General features: G+C 42.4%; 1 protein-coding gene and 1 long non-coding RNA gene across 2 annotated transcripts; one reads left to right on the forward strand and one right to left on the reverse strand.

Annotated features, from left to right (window-relative positions):
* Nucleotides 1-443: 443 nt before the first annotated feature.
* LOC307212249 lies at nucleotides 444-13,668 on the reverse strand. Its single transcript, XR_013836886.1, has 4 exons — nucleotides 13,542-13,668; nucleotides 7,696-7,770; nucleotides 7,256-7,328; nucleotides 444-923 (listed from the first exon to the last, which is right to left on the reverse strand). It is a non-coding gene; the product is annotated as an uncharacterized lncRNA (long non-coding RNA).
* A 70-nt stretch (nucleotides 13,669-13,738) lies between these two features.
* SRP9 (signal recognition particle 9) lies at nucleotides 13,739-18,840 on the forward strand. The gene is made up of 3 exons (XM_079969386.1): nucleotides 13,739-13,924; nucleotides 14,598-14,666; nucleotides 17,597-18,840. Exons 1-3 carry the CDS (start codon nucleotides 13,853-13,855, stop codon nucleotides 17,714-17,716), a joined length of 261 nt encoding a protein of 86 aa, XP_079825512.1. The 5' UTR covers nucleotides 13,739-13,852; the 3' UTR covers nucleotides 17,717-18,840.
* The last annotated feature ends 780 nt before the right edge of the window (nucleotides 18,841-19,620 follow it).

The following is a 19,620-nucleotide window of genomic DNA, read 5'->3' on the forward strand; positions in this document are numbered from 1 at the left end:
ACTTAATTCATTCTGGAGGGCTGTTCTCAACCTGAAACTGTTCTTAACCTGAGGTACCACTTTAGCTAATGGGGCCTCCCGCTGCCGCCACGCCACCGAGGCATGACTTCTGTTCTCATCCTGAGGTAAAGTTCTTAACCCGAGGTACTATTTCTGGGTTAGTGGAGTCTGTAACCTGAAGCGTCTGTAACCCGAAGTACCACTGTATACAGAATTTGGACAGCTCTTCAATACTGGACAGCTCTTCAAATAGAAGGTTCCTTTGAATAGCAGGCTGTCCTTCTCCAAATAGAGGAATGTCCTCTCTAAAGTAGCACACAAGGCCACCCTAAAACTTGTGCACCATCCTGAGTACTGCTACAAAAGAGGATATACCATTTTGTATACCTTGCGAAAAAGAAGCTATGATTTAGCATAAAATTTAAAAAATTGAGATCTTTCTTTCTTTTTGTAAATAAATTTTTATTAGTTTTTCACAGTTACCTTTTTACAAATAAAAACAAATGCCTTTTCACAAACCTTCTCTTTGAGATTCTTTAAATCTCTGAACTTCCCTCCATACCCTCTTCTGGTTCCTTATATTAACCAATTTCTTCCGCATATCCATTCTTAAACTTTGTCCATGATTATTTCCCTTAATTTTATCTAATTTTCTACTAGTTGCAAGCGTTTACTTAAAAGCCTGCCAATGTATCAACTTGCTTACAGTATTTTTGCACATAAACAATAAATGATTCTCACTCTTTTTTAAATTTCTCATTTATTGTAGTCTCTGAGTTTTGCCGTTAATTTTGCCATTTCTGCATAGTCCATTAGCTTGATCTGCCATTCTTCTTTCATTGGTATCTTTTCTTCATTTCATCTTTGGGTTAACAGTATTCGGGTGGCTGTTGTAGCATACATAAATATTGTCTTCTGTTCCTCTGTCCACAGAACAAAAATGGAAATCTTTCAAACCTCTCTTACTATTTACACCATACAAATAACACATTCATTTGTTCATGCATGCATGCACACACACACGGGCACGCACACACGCACAGAGCCTTCTTATCTAGCACAGTAGAGCTGTACTGTATCCAATGATAGCTGCTGTTGACAAATAGTGATACAGTTTTTAGATGTATTTTGCGGCTGCTAGACACTTCTAACCATAGGAGCTTAGCCACAAATGGTAGGAAATAGAGCCAAGAAGAACACGTTATCTGTTTGCAAAACTGACAAAAGTCTCATTGTGGTGGGATTGGGAAAAACAAAGGATGCACCACATTCTGGTAATGCAGAACTAAATGCTCTCTAAAATCCTTTTAAAGGCACATACAGGGATTTTCAGTTCTGGGATTTAAGAATTATGTTACCGTGGTTCCTACTACTATTAAAATTTTAAGACCATAGGAGGCTGCCCTACACCAGGTTTGTTCATCTAGCCCAGTATGACTGGCAATAGCTCTCCTGGGTCTCTGGCAGAGGTATTTTCCTTTCCCTACTACCTGATCCTTTAAAAAAAAAAAGACCACATAATCACAGCATTGTAGAGTTGGAAGGGACCAAAAGGATCATCAACAATTATTTACCTGGAACAAAGAGAACCACAAACAAATAGAACTTCAGACCAAAGTAAAGGCTGAACAACTATGAATACATGATAGCTGAAACTAACAAAATATTATTGCATGTTGGGCAGGATGTGTCCTTGTACTAACAATCTCATTAGCATGAAAAATAAAACTACTCTTGATATACCTAGAAACAGACTGCACTGGTTTCACCAGGATGGGAATATATGAACACCAGGAGTGGTTTGCAGAATCAGAACAAAAACATAGCTAATCTAGGATTTGTGGGAAAGGCCATAGCTCAGTAGGAGAGTGCATGTTTTGCATGTAAAAGGTTCCGTGTTCAATCCCTGGCAATTTAGGTATAGGGCTGGGAAAGACTCTTGCCTGAGAACCTGAAGGGCCACCGTTCGCACATGCAAATCAGGGATGAGACACTTGTTGCCCTCCAGAAGTTGGTGGACTCCCGACTCCAATCAACCCCTTGCTATCATGAGCAACAGTTGTAGTCCAACAACATCTGGAGGACCACAGATTCCCCAGCCCTAGTGTGAACTGGATAAACCAATCATCCAGGACAAGGCAGCTTACTAACATTACAGGCTAGCCAACGTTGATCAGAGAAGCTCACAGGTCATGGTGGAAAGAGTCAGTCTTTCTGTTCCCAGCGTCTGGCACTCAAACGCACATACCATTTTTAGATTTGACCTAAGATTCAGTCTCTATAGTGCTCTTGATGCAGCAAACAGCTTCCAGCACTAGCTTCAATAATGTATGCTTTCCCTTTTACCAAAGCAGCTCGGCCCCATGAGAGAAATTGCATTGTCTGCTGTTTGCTACTAAAAAGCTATTTGTGGTGAGAATTTATTAAGGGCAGTGCAATGGTCTTAAGGTTTCTAGGCCCCTGCCTCTCCTTTAATCTTTGAGCCAAAGCTCTTAGCTTCTGCAGCAGGGTCCATTAGCACTTCTTCGTGAGCACTGCTAACAATGGCTTCCTTACTGGGAGTATCACTAGGATTACACTCCCTGCCAGAATCCTCTGGCACAAGAATCACTGTGAGTCAGAGCAGGAAAATAATTAACCCTCATGATACTTCTCTGAGGAGTGAATAGAATACATAACAAGCTTTATAGGGTATTGAATTAAACCTACTCCTGGGGGAAAGGCATTCCATGGTCTTTATTATGCTTAAGAATTAGGATGTGGCTGTTCCTGGGAAGAACAGGTCCCCCGAACTCATCTCACTCCAAAATGGTTCCTCCAGTTTCCATTTAAACAGATGTATGCCACTATTTGCTAACCACATCTTATCATGGACTTTTAGGAGGTCAAAGTATGCTGGAGCATTCTTATCAGCAGAGACACCTTATTGTGCTCTCAGAATCCAATTCTCCAGTTTCTCCAGGCAATCTTGTAACAGAAAATTCACCTTAGAGCGCCACAGTGCAAACTGTGCAAAGTTTGTTTAACAAGGGCTGTGGATTAGTAGAATTCTTACACATTAGCACCTACTGTAAATGGTTGCCAGTTTTTAGTGATTAAAAAAACCACACAATTTTCCGTGTTACATGCATATGTGAAATTCTCAGTTCTGCATGGGAAACTATGCATGGGAAACTATGTTGACATCCATATTACACATTTAAAGCATTCATACCATTTTAACAGCCATGGCTTCCTGGAATACAGGGAACTGTAGCTTAAGAGTTGTTATGAGACCCCACGCAGAATTTCAGTTCCCAGCAACCATAACAAACTACAGTTTTCAAACACCACACATTTTAAACACATTTATAGCACATGGCGTGCTCTGGTCCATGGGGTCATGAAGAGTCGGACATGACTAAATGACTGTCAGGGAACTGCCATCGGAGCCAGAGGGAGAGAGAGGGCTCAAGAGGGATTCCGGAGAGCGTCCCGGGATGGGGAAAAGCAGCCCATCTTCTGGGGAAGGAAATCAGCGTAGCACCAGTGGAGAAGGGGGGCAGATGGGGGAATCGGCGAGGCGGTCCCATGACTCCTCGCCGGGGACCAGCGGGGAGAGCACGGGTCCTCCGCTGCCCACACCCTCCTTGCGCAGAAGGCTTCTGCGCAGGGAGAGTAGGCGGAGACTAGGCGTCAAAGAGCTTCTTTGCTGGAAGAAGTTCAAGAAACGCCCACTGACGGATTCTGCCAGCGATTGAGACAGCCACGGGCGAGTGGCTGTCCAGACGGAAAAGGTTCACTCAGGCAACCCAGCCAGATGTGGCGCCAGTTTACGCACGAGCAACCCCTAGAACCATTACAATGACTAAGCAACAACAACAGCACATCGTTTCCCCCAAAGAATCCAGAGAACTGTAGTTTGTCCCTCAAAGAGCCCCCTTTAAAACTACAGATCCCGGGGTTCTTCGGGGCAAGTCATGACTGTTAAAGTGATATAAGAATGTGTTAAATGCATAGTGTGGCTGTGACTTATCCCCTGCACCACAGTAGCCACAGCGACTAATGAACCAACCTGGTACAATTTTTAGACAATAACTGTGCTAAACTAATTCCTATGGATTCCAGAGGTGTGTGTTGAACTTTTTCATTGAGGAACAGTTAGGGTCAGAAATGCCAACTTGTGAGGGTGATGCAGGTGTGTGTGTGTGTGTTTGGCGTCATGTGCATAAGCATCACGCCTCCCTCCCTAAGCCAGACAGAAGCTTCCTGGGCTTTGGGAAGGAGGCGCCAGGGGAACATTTAGGGGACTAGCCTAGTCCTTCTAGTCCACTGACCAAACATCACTGGTGGATTCCTATGTTTTGTCAATGCTACCCAGAGTGGCTGGGGAAACCCAGCCAGATGGGCGGGGTATAAATAATAATAATAATAATAATAATAATGCAAATGAAAATGCTTCTTACGGATATCTCAAGTTTATTCTGCCCATTCACTACTTTCCAAGGGATGTCTGGATCTCAAATTGCGGTACAGCTTTGTATGGGCTGACCTTGTGACCTAGTCTAAGGCTAACAATATTTTAAAGATTTTGAAAGGGGGACTTTTAGCAACTAAACCATAGGAAAAACCCTGCTAGCTGAGACCAAAGGTGCCTCTAGCCCAGGTTCCTGCCTCCCAGAGTGGCCAATCAGGGTATAAACAGAAGTCCGGTAAGCCTACAAGCAATAGTGCACTCTCACTGCTGCTTCCCAGCAGCTTGTATTCCATTGCATGCTACCATACCAATCTATAGTATCAATATAATAACCATGGCTAACAGCCATGGATAGAGCTATTCTCAGTTAAGTTGGCTATTCCCCTCTTAAAACCATCTAAGCTAGTAGCTATCACCACCACTTGTGGCAGCAGGTTTCAGAGCTACATGATTCCCTAGGGGACCAGTTTGGTTATTGCTTGTGCTCCAACAACAAAAAATGGAATATTGATTGAAGCGCTGGACTCCCTGCTTTGGTTTGGTGTTTGGTGTTACATGTGCACTGCATATAAAGAGCTGCTGCAGTTTCTTGGAAGAAAACAACATGGGAATGTTATGCAGATTATTGCATTTTTGGGATTTGTTTTCTAGTTAAAGGGGGAGGGTGATGTCAGTCTTTCACCAGCAGTCGTCCCCAGCAAAGCAAATTAACGTTCCTCTTCCAGGAGGAGCTTGTCCTCCCGTAAAACAGCTGCTTGTCTCAATAGAAATGGAGGAAGAACATTATACACTACCCTAGAGAGATCTCCAGAAAACTGGAGATCACAGAGATTTGATAATGAGAAGCAGCAGTCTTCCAAAAAATGGAAACCTCATGATCCATCACACTTCCGCAGGGAGTTTAGTTCACAGAAACTGTATGTTCATGTTTGTTGGCAAATGCGATGCTGGTTAGCTGTCTCTCCGTAATCCTTGCTTTAAATAAGTAAAAGCAAAAGGTTCAGACCAACGGGCGGGGTACGCCAGCATTCTTACGTTCTTGTTGCTGTTTTACAATCATTATGCAGGAAAATGTAGGACAGCTTGGGACTCAGCTAGATTGGTAAAGAAAAAGCGATTTAGATGTGTTGTATATGCAATATAACATTATGCCACCAGATGGCGATGTGGACTCCCGTTTTTCTCTACCTGTTTTCCCTGTTTAAATTTACAGCACGTTTAACTGAAATGCTTGTTTGAGGTGTCTAGATCCAGCCTTGGTTAACCAATGTTAAAAGTTCAGGGATATTAAGAGGATGCTCCTCACTTAAGATGCTTCAAATCTATTATCAGCCGGGGGAGCTGGGGAGTACAAAGGTCACATCCACATTGTATGTTTAAAGCACTCTTATACCACTTTAACAATCATGGCCTGCCCCAAAGAATTCTGGGAATCATAGTATGTAGTTGTTAGGAGATTCCTCGCGGAGGTTCCCAGTACTTTACACTTCCTGGGATTCCTGGGGATGGGTAGCAGCAAAACAGTGTGTTAAATGTTTCTTATGGAAGGGACCTAAGACATCAGTATCAACTGGTTATCATATAAGGAAGCAGAAGTGCTGTTTTGCACAACCTTTAGCCCAGGAGCTAGCTGGAGACTTGGTTCACAAGCCTGCAATTTATTATTTCAGATTTCCCAGCAGAAAACTCCAGCCAAGAAGAAAGGGCAGCTACAGTAAGGCATCTACGACAAGCCCTTTGCCATCTTTAACTACAAAGAAACAGAAGAAGGATAAGATACTGTCCATATGCGATCTCATGAGAGGCGGGCGTATGCAAATGAATGCAGGTTTAAGGAAACAGAGAAACGACAGTGTTATAATTTGGCATTTCATCTGAAGAAGACGATTCATGGGAATGTAACTAGTCTCTCAGTGACATACTACTGTACATTCCAAAACCTTAAAATGAGGTCATGTTGTCAATTCAGGACTGAATGTAGACACCTTCTTTGAGTTGTTGGGGAGAATCCTTGAGAGACTTTTTAAACTCCCTTCTGCATTCCTGAAGGACCACAGATCACACAATTTCCTAAAACCACTAAAGTTTCGGAAGGGAAAATAATTAGATGGCACTGTACTGGAAACTTAGCTACCTGCAGGGTAGTCTTTCACACTTCCTAAATGCTTACCCTTCACCCCAGTATTGAAGAGTGACCCTAGGAAATCTTTTTTTCTAAACTCGCAGGTTTCTGGAAATATTCAGGATGACAGAAGACTAGCCTAATTTCTGTAAAAGCTAGTACTCCCCCCCCCCCCCACTGGCATCTTGAGGGAGTTGCTTTTTCTCTCTCCAAGAGAAGTTAAAAATACTCACTACCATAGGAAGAAGTGATTTTACTTAGCTGATTGCCAGAATCTGAAATACATATTCAGAAAGAGGGAATCCCCTCCCATATACATAATGCATGAGTTTCGTGAAGGCTTCTCTTCACACACGCTTCCCACCCAAGGCTTTGAATATTTAATTTCTCTGCAATAACAAGTTCAGAAAGAGATTTTTTTAAAGGCACAAAACCTCACTAATGTTAAACATTCACTGGCTTTCAGCAGGAGCTGTTCTGTTTATGCAATTATAACTTTTAAAAGAGAGTAATTCTATCTCCTGCCAAAGAGAGCTCAAAATAAATAAGATTATGCATAGATGCTCCTGTATTGGCACAGTTTCAGTATTTCCAGATTGCCCTAGTGCAAGAGACTTGAACTGTGCAGCTGTACTCAGGCAAAGTCTTGCAAGGGTATGCATCTTGTACATACTTACAAGGGTGTAGGCCCGACTGAACACAGTGAGACTTACTTCTGAGTAAATAGGCATAGGATCCGTCTGCATGAAACTGTAGGGCAGGGGAAGGATGAGAAAGTAGTAATTGCCACACTATCTTTGGGCCAAGGACCCAAATCCACACTCACTGAGTTGTGGGAATACAACACTGTATTCCTAAATCAAACTGTATTCCTAAATACAACACTGTATTCCTAAATCAAACCCAAACACTGCACAGCCTAATATTAGCTACCAGTCTAAGTTCAAAGTGCTAGTTTTGGCATATAAAACCCTAACAGCTTGGGGCCAGGATACCTGAAAGATCATGTCAACCATTCTTTCTAACTGGGACATATATTACTACCACATTCCCCTGACCACATACTTTTAAATGCAGTTTATTTGTGTTCTAAAGCTACAACCCTATACCTTCTTACCTGGGAATATCCTCAATGACACTTTTCTATAGGCATGTGTAGGCACTGTTTTCTTCTCTTGCAGAGCAAAGGTAGCTGAAATATAACCAGAATAAGTTTACATAATGTATCACCATACCATATGTGTGGTATGGAGCATATGGGAAAACAGGGACATGAAAACACCTTTGTATGACCTCTTAAGTGTTGGCATTTGGAGATAAAATGTTCTGCAGAAGTTGAACTTAATACTGAATCCCTTTTAGAGGAGCACACTTTATCCTGGATATAATCACACGGAGACTTGGAGTTTAGGGAAAAATAAGATAGCTAGGAAATAGATGCTTGATAGGAAATATCCTAGTTCTAACTAAGGTGGAGATACTTTGAGCCTTGCTTGCTCTTTCATCTCAGTAATTTACAGACGGTCTTCAAGGAAATCAATCTGAAGTGATGCTAAAATGTGGGTCAATGAGGCCAGGCTATCCTGGTCCAGAAACAGCTGCAGTTGATGCACCAGCTATAGCTAGGCAGATTTTATAGATGATAATATAGATGGTATAGGAGAGCTACTAGGTGTATATACGGTAAATACAAGAGCAGAATGAACCCCAAAGGGTTTAAAAACTTGCTTTTGATTGAAGCCCAACACCCGTTTCTCCTCTCCTGTGAGAGGACCTAAATGACTGTGATACTGTCACACAACCCGAGATGGAAATCACAGGAGAAAAATGTGTTGCTTTGCTTTAAGACAGTGGTAGAGTTATATGCAGGTTTTTTTTTTCTAGTTGTTAATAAAGCTGATGTGAAATGGATGGGGGAGGAAGCTAACCCTTCTCACTGATGCAAATATTTTTTACAATGAGCTTTGTCTCAGAGATTTTTTTAATGCCAAGGCCCAGATAAGTCAGCTGGGATTTCAGAAATATTAAGCACAACTGTGAGGCATTAGTAGCTAGTATCTTTTTTTAAGTGGTAGGACTGGCGCCTTCCCCAAACCAGGATTTTTTACAGCATCCATGAAGAAAAGAGTGATTTTAAAAATGTCAGTGTGCCCTGCTTTCCTCCTTGAGAAACATCAACTGCTCTGTAGGCAGAGGGAATGCCTTCCATTTAAGAAAAAAGGAACATGACTTTCAGACAACATCTCTCATTTTGAAACTAAGCCATTTCAGGCGACATAAATTCATGCTTTTGGGAGTGGAGCACGGAGGGTGGGGCAGGCACATATATTGTACACCCAATACCAAACCCCGCAAAACTATAAATATGGCAGAGCTTTTAGAAGATCAGGAAACACTTGCACATGGTTAAAACAAAACAACATAAAATCCAGCCTATTAAAAACGAGCTACGTTTCTCCTGAAGCTGAAAGAACTTGCCATTTCGGCCAGATATTCCTTGCTGCTTCTTGCTGCTGCCTACCCGCTGTCATCCACCAGAAAAGGCCTACAAATATAAGAGGGGTCTCACCCTAGGGCACTCTACCTAGTGCCCCCTCAAACATGGAGCTGGGCCAGGGCCGAACTACACTGCTCAGTGGGGGTGGGAACCAGTGACACACATACACCAGATGTTGCTTGACTACAATTCCCATCATGCCTGACCACTGGCCACGCTGGCTAGGGCTGATGAGATTTGGAGCCCCAAAACAGTTGGATGGCCATCGGGACTCTACCCCTGCTATTCTGCAATGTAAAATATTGGTGGTATAACTTGCACTTTTAATGCCAGGATCACAATAACCAGTGCCATGAACACCTCCTTCGTTCTCTTAGAACGACAATGGCGCCCACCTGACAAGTGTTGGAACCTAGTTCCGGCAAGTTCCACCTGAAAAAGCCCTAACAATAACTATATATTACCTCAGCAAACAGGAATTCTCAGAAACACGCATAAGGAGGGAAAAATCAGTGTAGGAAGATGGCCTCCTTAGTGATTCTAATAACCATTGCGCCTCAACTACAAAGTCCTCTTCCCCAGCCAATCTTGCTTCTGGTTGGGTGGCCGCCTGCCCTATTTTTCAGAGTGCACTCCTCTGTTTGAAAGCAACCTCTGTCTGAAGGGCTGTCCAGTTTCAAAGTAAAGAATGATAAGAATGGAAAGCTGTGGTCTTACAAGTTACCAGTGCCTTAGCAATGACATTTGTAAAACCTCTCTGGAAACCTTTCTCGGCAGGAAAAAATGCTTAAAATAAATAAATCAGTTGCCCATCAACAGTTAGCACCTGACTGAGCAGATACACACCTGGCTTGTCTCCTCAACTAGGATGAGATGTATTGTATTAGTATAATAATTAGTTCTAAAATGCCAATTTTATGCAAATCTGAGTCCTCTTTGATCTTCCTTTTTGGTGATGCATTCCCTCTCTCTCTCTATTAACATGTAAGGGGCTTCTTCCGATCCAAGAATCTGTTTGGATACGGATTGATGAAATCGTAATGTTTGCAGGGAATAATCAGCCGGCAGGGGAAGGGTTAAGCACCCCCTGCTCCCTCACCAGTTCTCCCTGCAAATGTCGCCTCCAGTGCCCATGTAAGCACTGTGAGACAAATGTATTTCTCTCATAATGTGTAATTGCATCTAATTGCCTGGCAGAAGGGTGAGCAGGCAGAAAAAAAGAGCCAAAGGTAAGATACATAATATATGTCTGAGCAATAACAAGTGTAAACAGCAGCTGCTCAGGCTTAGAGGCATTATAGCAACAATTATAATCACATTATAACTACACATTACAAAGGATGCTGCTTGAAACTGGCCAAGGTTTCATTGTGATGGCACCACTGAGGGGGCGAAACTACACAAATGAACATCAACTCAAATGAGGGCTGGGCTCTCAAACCATAGGCCATTATTTCCACCTGCCCTGTGAGAAACAGAAGAGAGAGCAGGCAGCAAGGAATGCCTCTTCTGTCCTGAGATGAACCTACCCTTAGATCTTCATCTCTGGCTCCCTCCTTTGAGGGAGACTCGGAGGACAATGACTCCCCATTTCATAGAATCATAGAATCATAGAATCATAGAGTTGGAAGAGACCACAAGGGCCATCGAGTCCAACCCCCTACCAAGCAGGAAACACCATCAGAGCACTCCTGACATATGGCTGTCAAGCCTCTGCTTAAAGACCTCCAAAGAAGGAGACTCCACCACACTCCCTGGCAGCAAATTCCACTGTCGAACAGCTCTTACTGTCAGGAAGTTCTTCCTAATGTTTAGGTGGAATCTTCTTTCTTGTAGTTTGGATCCATTGCTCCGTGTCCGCTTCTCTGGAGCAGCAGAAAACAACCTTTCTCCCTCCTCTATGTGACATCCTTTTATATATTTGAACATGGCTATCATATCACCCCTTAACCTCCTCTTCTCCAGGCTAAACATGCCCAGCTCCCTTAGCCGTTCCTCATAAGGCATCGTTTCCAGGCCTTTGTGACCCTCTCCACCATGATCCACTTCGAGTCTTCTTTGACATATTTGGCACCTGATAAAAATGTCCATTTCCCCAGGCTGTTGATGGACTAATGATGCTATTTGGTTAGTAGTTTTCTGCTACTGGGATAGTGTGTTGCTTCATGGATTTTAAGTGTTTTTCATTGTAATGGCCCAGATTCAGCTAACCTGGTGCTCAAATAAAACTCCATCAGTTCAGGGAACTGTTGGCGGGGCTGGGGAGCAATTAAGAGTATTACTCTTTAATGGGCTTTCATTACACTGTTTTCTGTGTAATATATAGTTTGAGCTGGATATTTTAAAATTAAAAGTATATTTTATTGCACATCATTTAATGTTTTAATAGAATACCCAGCACCACAAAAACTGGCCCACACTAACAATCTATTATTAAGTATTAGCAGCACAGTTGGGTGGCATTCTTCACCCAAACACAAGCAACAACCCTAGAATGCGGAATAAAACAATAACAGCACACCTTCTCCCACAATTCCTACAACCCTTTGATCCACATTCCATCATTTTGCGGCCAATAAATACATGGCTTGCACTTTCTTATTTTGCTTATTCTGCTGCTAGCTGGAGAGTCCAGAGCTGCTACTCTGCAGAATTCAACTTCTGGTTTGCTGAGCTATTCTGTGGGGTGCTTTGCTTCTTGTTTACTTGGCCGTACACCACTGAGACTTGCTCATTTTGGCTAATCTAAAACAGCAGTTTCCATTGTAATTCAGATCAGGAACTTCTGGGTTTTAAGTACATCTCCCCCAAGGCAGATAATAGAATGGTGCTATTCTTGCTTGCTGGGACGCAGGTGGCGCTGTGGGTTAAAGCCTCAGCGCCTAGGGCTTGCCGATCGAAAGGTCGGCGGTTCGAATCCCTGCGGTGGGGTGCGCTCCCGCTGCTCGGTCCCAGCGCCTGCCAACCTAGCAGTTCGAAAGCACCTCCGGGTGCAAGTAGATAAATAGGGACCGCTTACCAGCGGGAAGGTAAACGGCGTTTCCGTGTGCGGCTCTGGCTCTGGCTCTGGCCAGAGCAGCGGTGTCACGCTGGCCACGTGACCCGGAAGTGTCTCCGGACAGCGCTGGCCCCTGGCCTCTTAAGTGAGATGGGCGCACAACCCCAGAGTCTGTCAAGACTGGCCCGTACGGGCAGGGGTACCTTTACCTTTACCTTTTATTCTTGCTTGCTATATGATGGCAATCATAGAAGTTTTTTTTTTTAAGCATGGGCAGAAACAACAGATAATGCTTGCTATATTTGTAATTATGGAGCAACATTTGCCCATCTATGCATTCACATTTTGTTTTAATCTGAAAAGCTTGAACATTTCTCCTGCTGCTCCAATAAATTTTAACTAGCTTTTACTGACTTTAGGAAAGCTAGGATCTCTAAAAATTGTCTCACCTTCAGCCTCTTGCTGAAGCAAGCAGCTTTCATTTTAGCTATTGGCTAAACTATAGTGCCTCTTCTGACTCAAGCCTTTGCTTTGAAATAGATGTGGTTGGATCTAGAACATCTCAAATTTAGCGGTTAAAAAGACATTTATAGAACAAAATGTTTCTCTTCTGTAGATGGTCATGTAAGTTCTTGCTTAATGAGGAATCTTCTAGCCAGGGAAAAAGAAAACAATTTCTTTTTCACAACCCAACGGAGTAATTCTTTTGTCTCTTTGCTAGTTTTAATAAGCTGAGCAGCATAAAAGCACCTTCACTTCAGAGTGTGTCCCTCTTCCCAAAATGTCTACTTTTTTCAGCTTTCTCCCTCCACCCACCCCACCCCTAGTCTTGCTGTCTCTCATATGCACAACCAACAACTTCTCCAAACCTACTGCAAGATTCTCTTTAACAATAAGGCTACTAAGATTTAGAATGCCAAGTATTTCGAAAAACAAACCAGCCTGTGCAAACATTTGTGTACAGACATTTATTTTTACTCCCGTGTAAGTTGCACAGAAACAATGACCACAATGAAGTTGTGGAGACCAGTGTGACCCACTGATTTAGACTGGGGATGTATGTGCTTTACTCTGCAGTTGAACAACCTTGAATGGCACATCACAAGAAATGGCACAAGCTAGGCTAACCTCGTTACCTGTCCCTTTTATACTATATCAAGCCCCACATTACATGGAAAACTGTTGTAAGATGCAGCACTGCTGGTTTGCAACCGTCACATCCAAAGCCGCACATTTAAAGCACATTTAAAGCGCATGGTTTCCCCCCAAAGAATCTTGGAAAATGTATTTTGTTAATGGTGCTGGGAATTGTAGCTTGGGGTGGAACTACAGTTCCCAGGATTATTATTTGGGGGGGGATACTGAGCGCCCTTTGCACCCCCTTCTGAATTGTCCGAGCAGAGACCGCCCTCCCTCCTTGGCAAAAAAGAGCGCCGTCTTCAGAGGCAAGACTTGCAGAACCCCTTACCGGCCATCGAGGGGCGCTGTGAGTTCAGCTCCTCGCTGGGCGAAGCTCCGGAAGCCGCTCTGCTCCTCTCTATGGCAGCATTCTATCCCGCGAATTCCCTTTGGCGCAGGAAGGGGCGGTGGAAGGTGGGTGAGGAAAGGAGGAGAAAGCGACTTCTGAACAACGCGGCTCGCTATTGGTGCGCGCGCGCACCCTCAAGCCAATGGCGATGCCCGTTGCTTGAATCCGGCCCGCCTAGGCGAGCCATCTTGCTGCTCGCTTTGCAGACCGCTGAGCTGTACATTCTCGGTCCGAAGGGAAGTGGAGCAGCCATGCCGCACTATCAGACCTGGGAGGAGTTCACCCGCGCGGCCGAGAAACTCTACATGTCCGACCCCATGAAGGTAATTTGGGAGAAGCGAAGAGGCTCGCAAGCTTTTGCTGAAGAGGCTGCGGGAGGAGGGGGGGAGTGTCTGGTCGGATGTCTCGCCCACAAGGTCTGCCAGGATCTTGCGATACCTAATAGCTCCTAGCTTTGATTTACGTCTATTATAGGCGCGCCGGTCTGACTAAAACGTCCAGAGCTCGTAGTTGTGATCCTGAAAGTCTTCATGTGGTTTATATTTTAAGGTTCTTTCCTTGGAATTCGTTTGTGAAACTGTTTTGCTAGGTTTTCTCTACGACCAGAATGGCTCTCACCTCGGGTTTTGGGGGAAAGAAACATTTAAATGGCTGTAGGAAAATATCCCTCGGGTAGTGGTTTCCATGGCATAAGATGGCGTTGTAAGCATTCATGCGAACTTTGCCCAGTCATATTCTTCCAGTTCGAGAAGCTGGTCTAGATTTGGGAAGGTATTGTGAGCAGACAGGGAAATGTGTGATTAATTGACTAAATTCCTTTTAGGAATCAAATGACTCCTAAGGTAAGTGGGTTTGGGCAAACGGGTTAGTAAAATGAATGAAAGGGCTACTAAGCGCTGCAGAGCTATTTTCACAGCTGGACTATGCTTCTGTGCTTTTGAGTGTGAAGATGACAGCCGTTTATTCACCCATAAGATGTTGCTTCTTTCATTTCAGGTGCGTGTGGTACTGAAATACCGGCACTGCGATGGTAATCTGTGCATTAAAGTCACAGATGATGTAGTTGTAAGTAAAGCTCCTGCAATTTATTGATTTGGGCAGGCTGGGAAATGTCTGGGGCATCTGCCAAAGTTGACCCCTGGCAGTGGGGAGATAAAGATCTGGCCCTCTGGGCCAAAAAGGATCCCCAAACTAAATTATTTGGGTGAATAGTCTCTAATATATTCAGCTGAAAACTGCATGTGGTGGTTTTTGCAGCAAAACAAGTGGCACTTTATCAGTTCCTCCATTGGTCTATGCAAATCTCACTCCCTATCTTGAGCTTATTTCCTTCTGGTTTGCATCATCCCTTGTACGTAGGGGGTGGGTCTAATCAGGAAGGTTGCTACACAGGCAAATGGTGAGATGAAGAGTTAAGCAGCCTCTGCCCCCTTGACATTCCTCCACCGAAAGTAGATGCAGACTATCTACTTAATTAAAGTTTAGTGCTCTGGTCCATTGGGTCGCAAAGAGTCGGACACGACCAAATGACTGAACAACAAACAATGCATTTGGATGCCTCCTATGTTATCATAACAAAATTAGGCTTGATGGTACCTGAGCTCAAGGAGCAGTTTTTCATCTATATTTGGATATTATTAGAAGCCATTTTGAATCACAATTGTGGAACATTTCAAAACAGCACTCCACTGATTTTGACCACTGATTTTAGAACTACATTTGTGTGTGTGTTTAGGTGGTGTTTCTTAGAATTCCTGAACAACACTGGCATCTAATATTTAAAAAGTTGGTAGACTATTGGGGCATCTCCTATTGTATATCAAAGTTTACCCTAAATGCTCAATGGAGAAATTATTTTATCATCTTTAATGCCTTCAAACCATTTCCTTAAGTCTTCCATATTGGGGTATGGCTATGGGACTATTTATTTTTATTTATTGCAAATAATAATAATAATAATAATATGTCCCCAGTCACAATTTATATCCCACCTTTTTTTCCATAGAACTCAAGATGATGTAAATGGTTCTCTCACTCCTCATTTAATCCCCACAGCAACCCTGTGGGGTTTGTTAGGCTGAGAGGCAGTGATTGGCCCGAGGTCACCTAGTGAGCTTCATGGCTGAGTGGGGATTTAAACCCTGATCTCACAGATCCTCATCTGACGCTCTAACCACTACACCACACTAGGTGGGGCATTAAGCTTTCAGAAAAACGCATTGCACTTTAAAGTTCGGAAATAGTGAAATATTTAATCTCGGACTCAACAACATACAATTTTTTTTAAAAAAAAACTACCAAAGCTTCAGCACATAATTAGAAATGACTTTAACAGTAGTGGATAAATGCAATTCCTGTGTATTCCATATGTAAAGCTCTTTGAGTTTACTCAAAGAATGCTAAAACAGTTAGGCATTACGGTCCATAGGATGGCCAGTTCTAGATCTTTGTTAGCTTTTTATTGAAGGGCATATGAAAAATCCTTTGTATGTCCCATGTAGTCCAGCTTTTACTTTCTAACAGTGGCAAGCCAGATGTGTCTGAAACTCACCAATCAAGGTGATGGCTATTTCTGTTTGACCCAATCATCTGGTACTTGTTATCCTGGCTAGCAGGCTAGCTGTTACGCTGCTCCTTTGAAATCTATCATTGTAGTGCAGCACCAAGCTGTTGTTGTTGTTGTTGTTGTCGTCGTCGTCTTTGAAGAACTGAAAAGAAATGAGAATCTGCTTTGTTTCAGAAAAATTGAATAAAATGAAATTGTGGTGTTTATTGTATCTGCAAAACATGTGCTAAATCGGCTCTTTTTGCACCTGTATAAAACCAAGACCTGGGATCTTGTTTTAGAAACAATAATAGCTGGTCCCCCTTTAAGACTTTCCAGAACCTGCTGTGTTCACAAGTCCAGTTTTAACAAACTGGTTCTGTACCAGTTTTACTGTTAGCTTTTCAGAATTTGTTAGCTGCTTCTAAATAAATTTGTTAGCTGCACCACAAAATATTGCAGAACTTACATCTGAATAAAGATGTATCACACTGCATAGTTAACCTGCTTTTAAAAGAAGTGTTGTCTTTTAATAAAAAACGGGTCAAATTCAGAATACAGTATTTTGATGAAATGAGTCTCTTGTGGAAGAAATGGAAATATTTTTTTCCTGCCAACATTATGAGTCTGGAATGCCTCATGTTGCATTCTCATTGGCCCATATCTGAAGGCAAATATATGTGTCTCAGGCTAAGACTTCAGGTAAATAAGAAAATAAAGGTATGTTTTCTGGAGAAAGATTCTACACAGTTATATTTAATCTTTACTTCCACTCAGTAAATAGTGTTTAAGGTTGGAGTCATGGTTCAGGTAGCTAACCTTAGGCAGCTTTCTTAACTTCCCTGAGAGCACTGTGATAATAATAATAAAAATTTTTATTTATATCCTGCCCTCCCCAGCCAAACCGGTCTCAGGGCCGCTAACATCAAAGTAGTTGCCCTTTTCACAGGCTAGGAATGTAGGAAAATGTAGGAATAAGGGCATATTTTAATGGACAGCTTTTTAAAAAGTGTCCTTATGCTCTATTTAAGCTATAATACACTAATACCTAAGCTACAACTTCTCTACACGCTTACTTGCGAGAAAGCCTCATTAAACTTGGTAGGGCTTCTAGGTAAATCTACACTTCATTGGGTTGCCCGTGCTGTTTGAGAAGTGTGTTTCTAACAGTGTGGATGAGTAACTGTGTTTGACATTACCATCCTTGCAACAACTTAAGTGAAAGGTATTTTCTATCGTTAGAGTACAATGCATTGTAAACCAAAATTGGACTGTGGAAAAAGTTGTGTGTTCTCAAAATACAGTGGCACAAATTTCAAAACAAATGTTGTTCAATATAGCACAATATATTTTATTTCTGGTGCAACATTCTCTAAAAAGCATCTTCTTGATGTCTTGGGTAAATCAAAATTAAAGCTATCATTCTCTCACCCACCCTTTTTTCTTTCAGTGTCTGCTGTATAGGACAGACCAGGCTCAAGATGTAAAGAAGATAGAGAAATTCCACAGTCAACTAATGCGACTCATGGTAGCCAAAGAATCCCGCAGTGTTGTCATGGAAACAGACTGAAATAAAATGAATGCTCCAGTCATATTTCACAGGAGGAAAATATCACTGGATTTGGGCAGATTTTTCGACAGAAGAAGTGTGGCATAAAGTGGATTGTAAAGGGGGTTTTGTAAGGATTTTCAGGCTCCACTTCAGAGTGGTGAGAGGACTATATGCTTTCATTTGAAAGCCTCTATTTATTTTTTTAATTTGAGGAAAAGAGTATATCCTCTGCTGGAAATACTGAAGGTTAAAATATGTTAGGGTAGATTTGTACGTTTTCTTTTGTAAACCTCAGCACTCTGCTTAAAAATAAATGGGAGGAAGCAAGTGTGCTCCTCTGAGGGGACTTCAAGATGCTATCATAGAGGAGTTTTTGCTTGTTCTTAATGAATTTTATGTTGCTGTGTTGGCTAAAGTGAGAACAATGAATTACTAATGTAGAAATGGGGTGTGATAAGCCTTTATGTATGGATACATTGAGTTAGCGATAGCATCTTCCAAAACGGATTAAAATTGCCAAAATGAATAGTTGGCAATACAGCTAAGCCTGTGTATAAACATTTTATGGATCTGAAAAACTGATACTGGCCTGAAAATCATCAATATATATTGACTACTTAGTAGTTATCTAAAATTTGATAAGGAATAAACTTTTGTTCATGAGAGGCAAGTGTTCACAGAAACAGATTCAGGACTTTATTTGGAGTGTCTTATTCTGGATTTGCCCAATGTGGTTTGTTGCAGCTAAAACATCTGTACAAGTTTTTAAAATGGCCACATTGCTTTCACTTTTTAAGCTTTAAATGTTTCTGTTGTTATAAAGGTATCATAATCACCAAACACTAAAATTGGTGCTACAGTATGAGTGGTATTACATATTGTTAAATACAGCAGTTGAGAGAGGGAAAGCTTAGCTACTACATAAATTGTATGTAAGTATGTATGTACTTAGTGTCAAATCATAACTGTTTTCATGATGCCTCTTCTCCAAGAAAGCAGTCTTTTCATATTGTCCTCATATGCTATAGAAACCATTACAAGGGGGTGTTGGTTACACAAGTATGCTTCATACAGCATGGTGATTTGTCTGATGCCACTTCAGGTGCTGATATGAGATCAGCAAAATAAAATACTTGCCAGTACCACTGCCTCTCCTAATGTTGCCTTTCTCCAGAATTTATATTGCGTTAATATAAAAATCTGTGCTTCTCATTGGGGTTGAACTCCAGTCATTTTCACCTTTTACAGTTGGTGTGCTATAGAAAGGTTCATTCTTGTGTTTGCTTATTTTTTCAGCATTATACTGCAACCATTTCAAAGGCCATCTGCCTTCCATATGCTTCCTACTAAAGCAGTTGTTTCCCCCAATTTCTTCAACATAATGAACCTAGTCGTAGTCCGCATTTAAAGATAAAGGGACCCCTGACCGTTAAGTCCAATCGCGGACGATTCTGGGGTTGCAACACTCATCTTGCTTTACTGGCCGAGGGAGCCACTGTTTGTCCGCAGACAGCTTCTGGGTCATGTGACCAGCAAGGCCGAGGGAGCCAGTGTTTGTCCACAGACAGCTTCCAGGTCATGTGGCCAGCATGACTAAGCTGCTTCTGGCGAACCAGAGTAGTGCACAGAAACGCCATTTACCTTCCTGCCGGAGCAGTACCTATTTATCTACTTGCAGTTTGACGTGCTTTCAAACTGCTAGGTTGGCAGGAGCAGGGACCGAGCAACGGGAGCTCACCCCATCGCGGGAATTCGAACCGCAGACCTGATCAGCAAGCCCTAGGCTCTGGTTTAGACCACAGCGCTACCCGCGTCCGCAGTCCGCATTTAAAGTACCCTATATTCTTTTTTGCTTGTGTAAAACCCTGATATTAAAAAATTGAACTATGCAGCCTGTTTACTCTCTGTGCATGCACACCAGT

The sequence above is a fragment of the Podarcis cretensis genome, assembly GCF_951804945.1.
Source record: "Podarcis cretensis genome assembly, chromosome: 3".
NCBI classification, from domain to species: Eukaryota; Metazoa; Chordata; class Lepidosauria; order Squamata; family Lacertidae; genus Podarcis; species Podarcis cretensis.

Bases quoted from the DNA above. Each gene is read 5' to 3' on its own strand.
- SRP9 (XM_079969386.1), top strand. From the start codon at position 13,853: ATGCCGCACTATCAGACCTGGGAGGAGTTCACCCGCGCGGCCGAGAAA. The intron at 13,925-14,597 runs GTAATTTGGGAG...CTTTCATTTCAG, and splicing joins ACATGTCCGACCCCATGAAG to GTGCGTGTGGTACTGAAATA. The intron at 14,667-17,596 runs GTAAGTAAAGCT...TTTTTCTTTCAG, and splicing joins AAGTCACAGATGATGTAGTT to TGTCTGCTGTATAGGACAGA.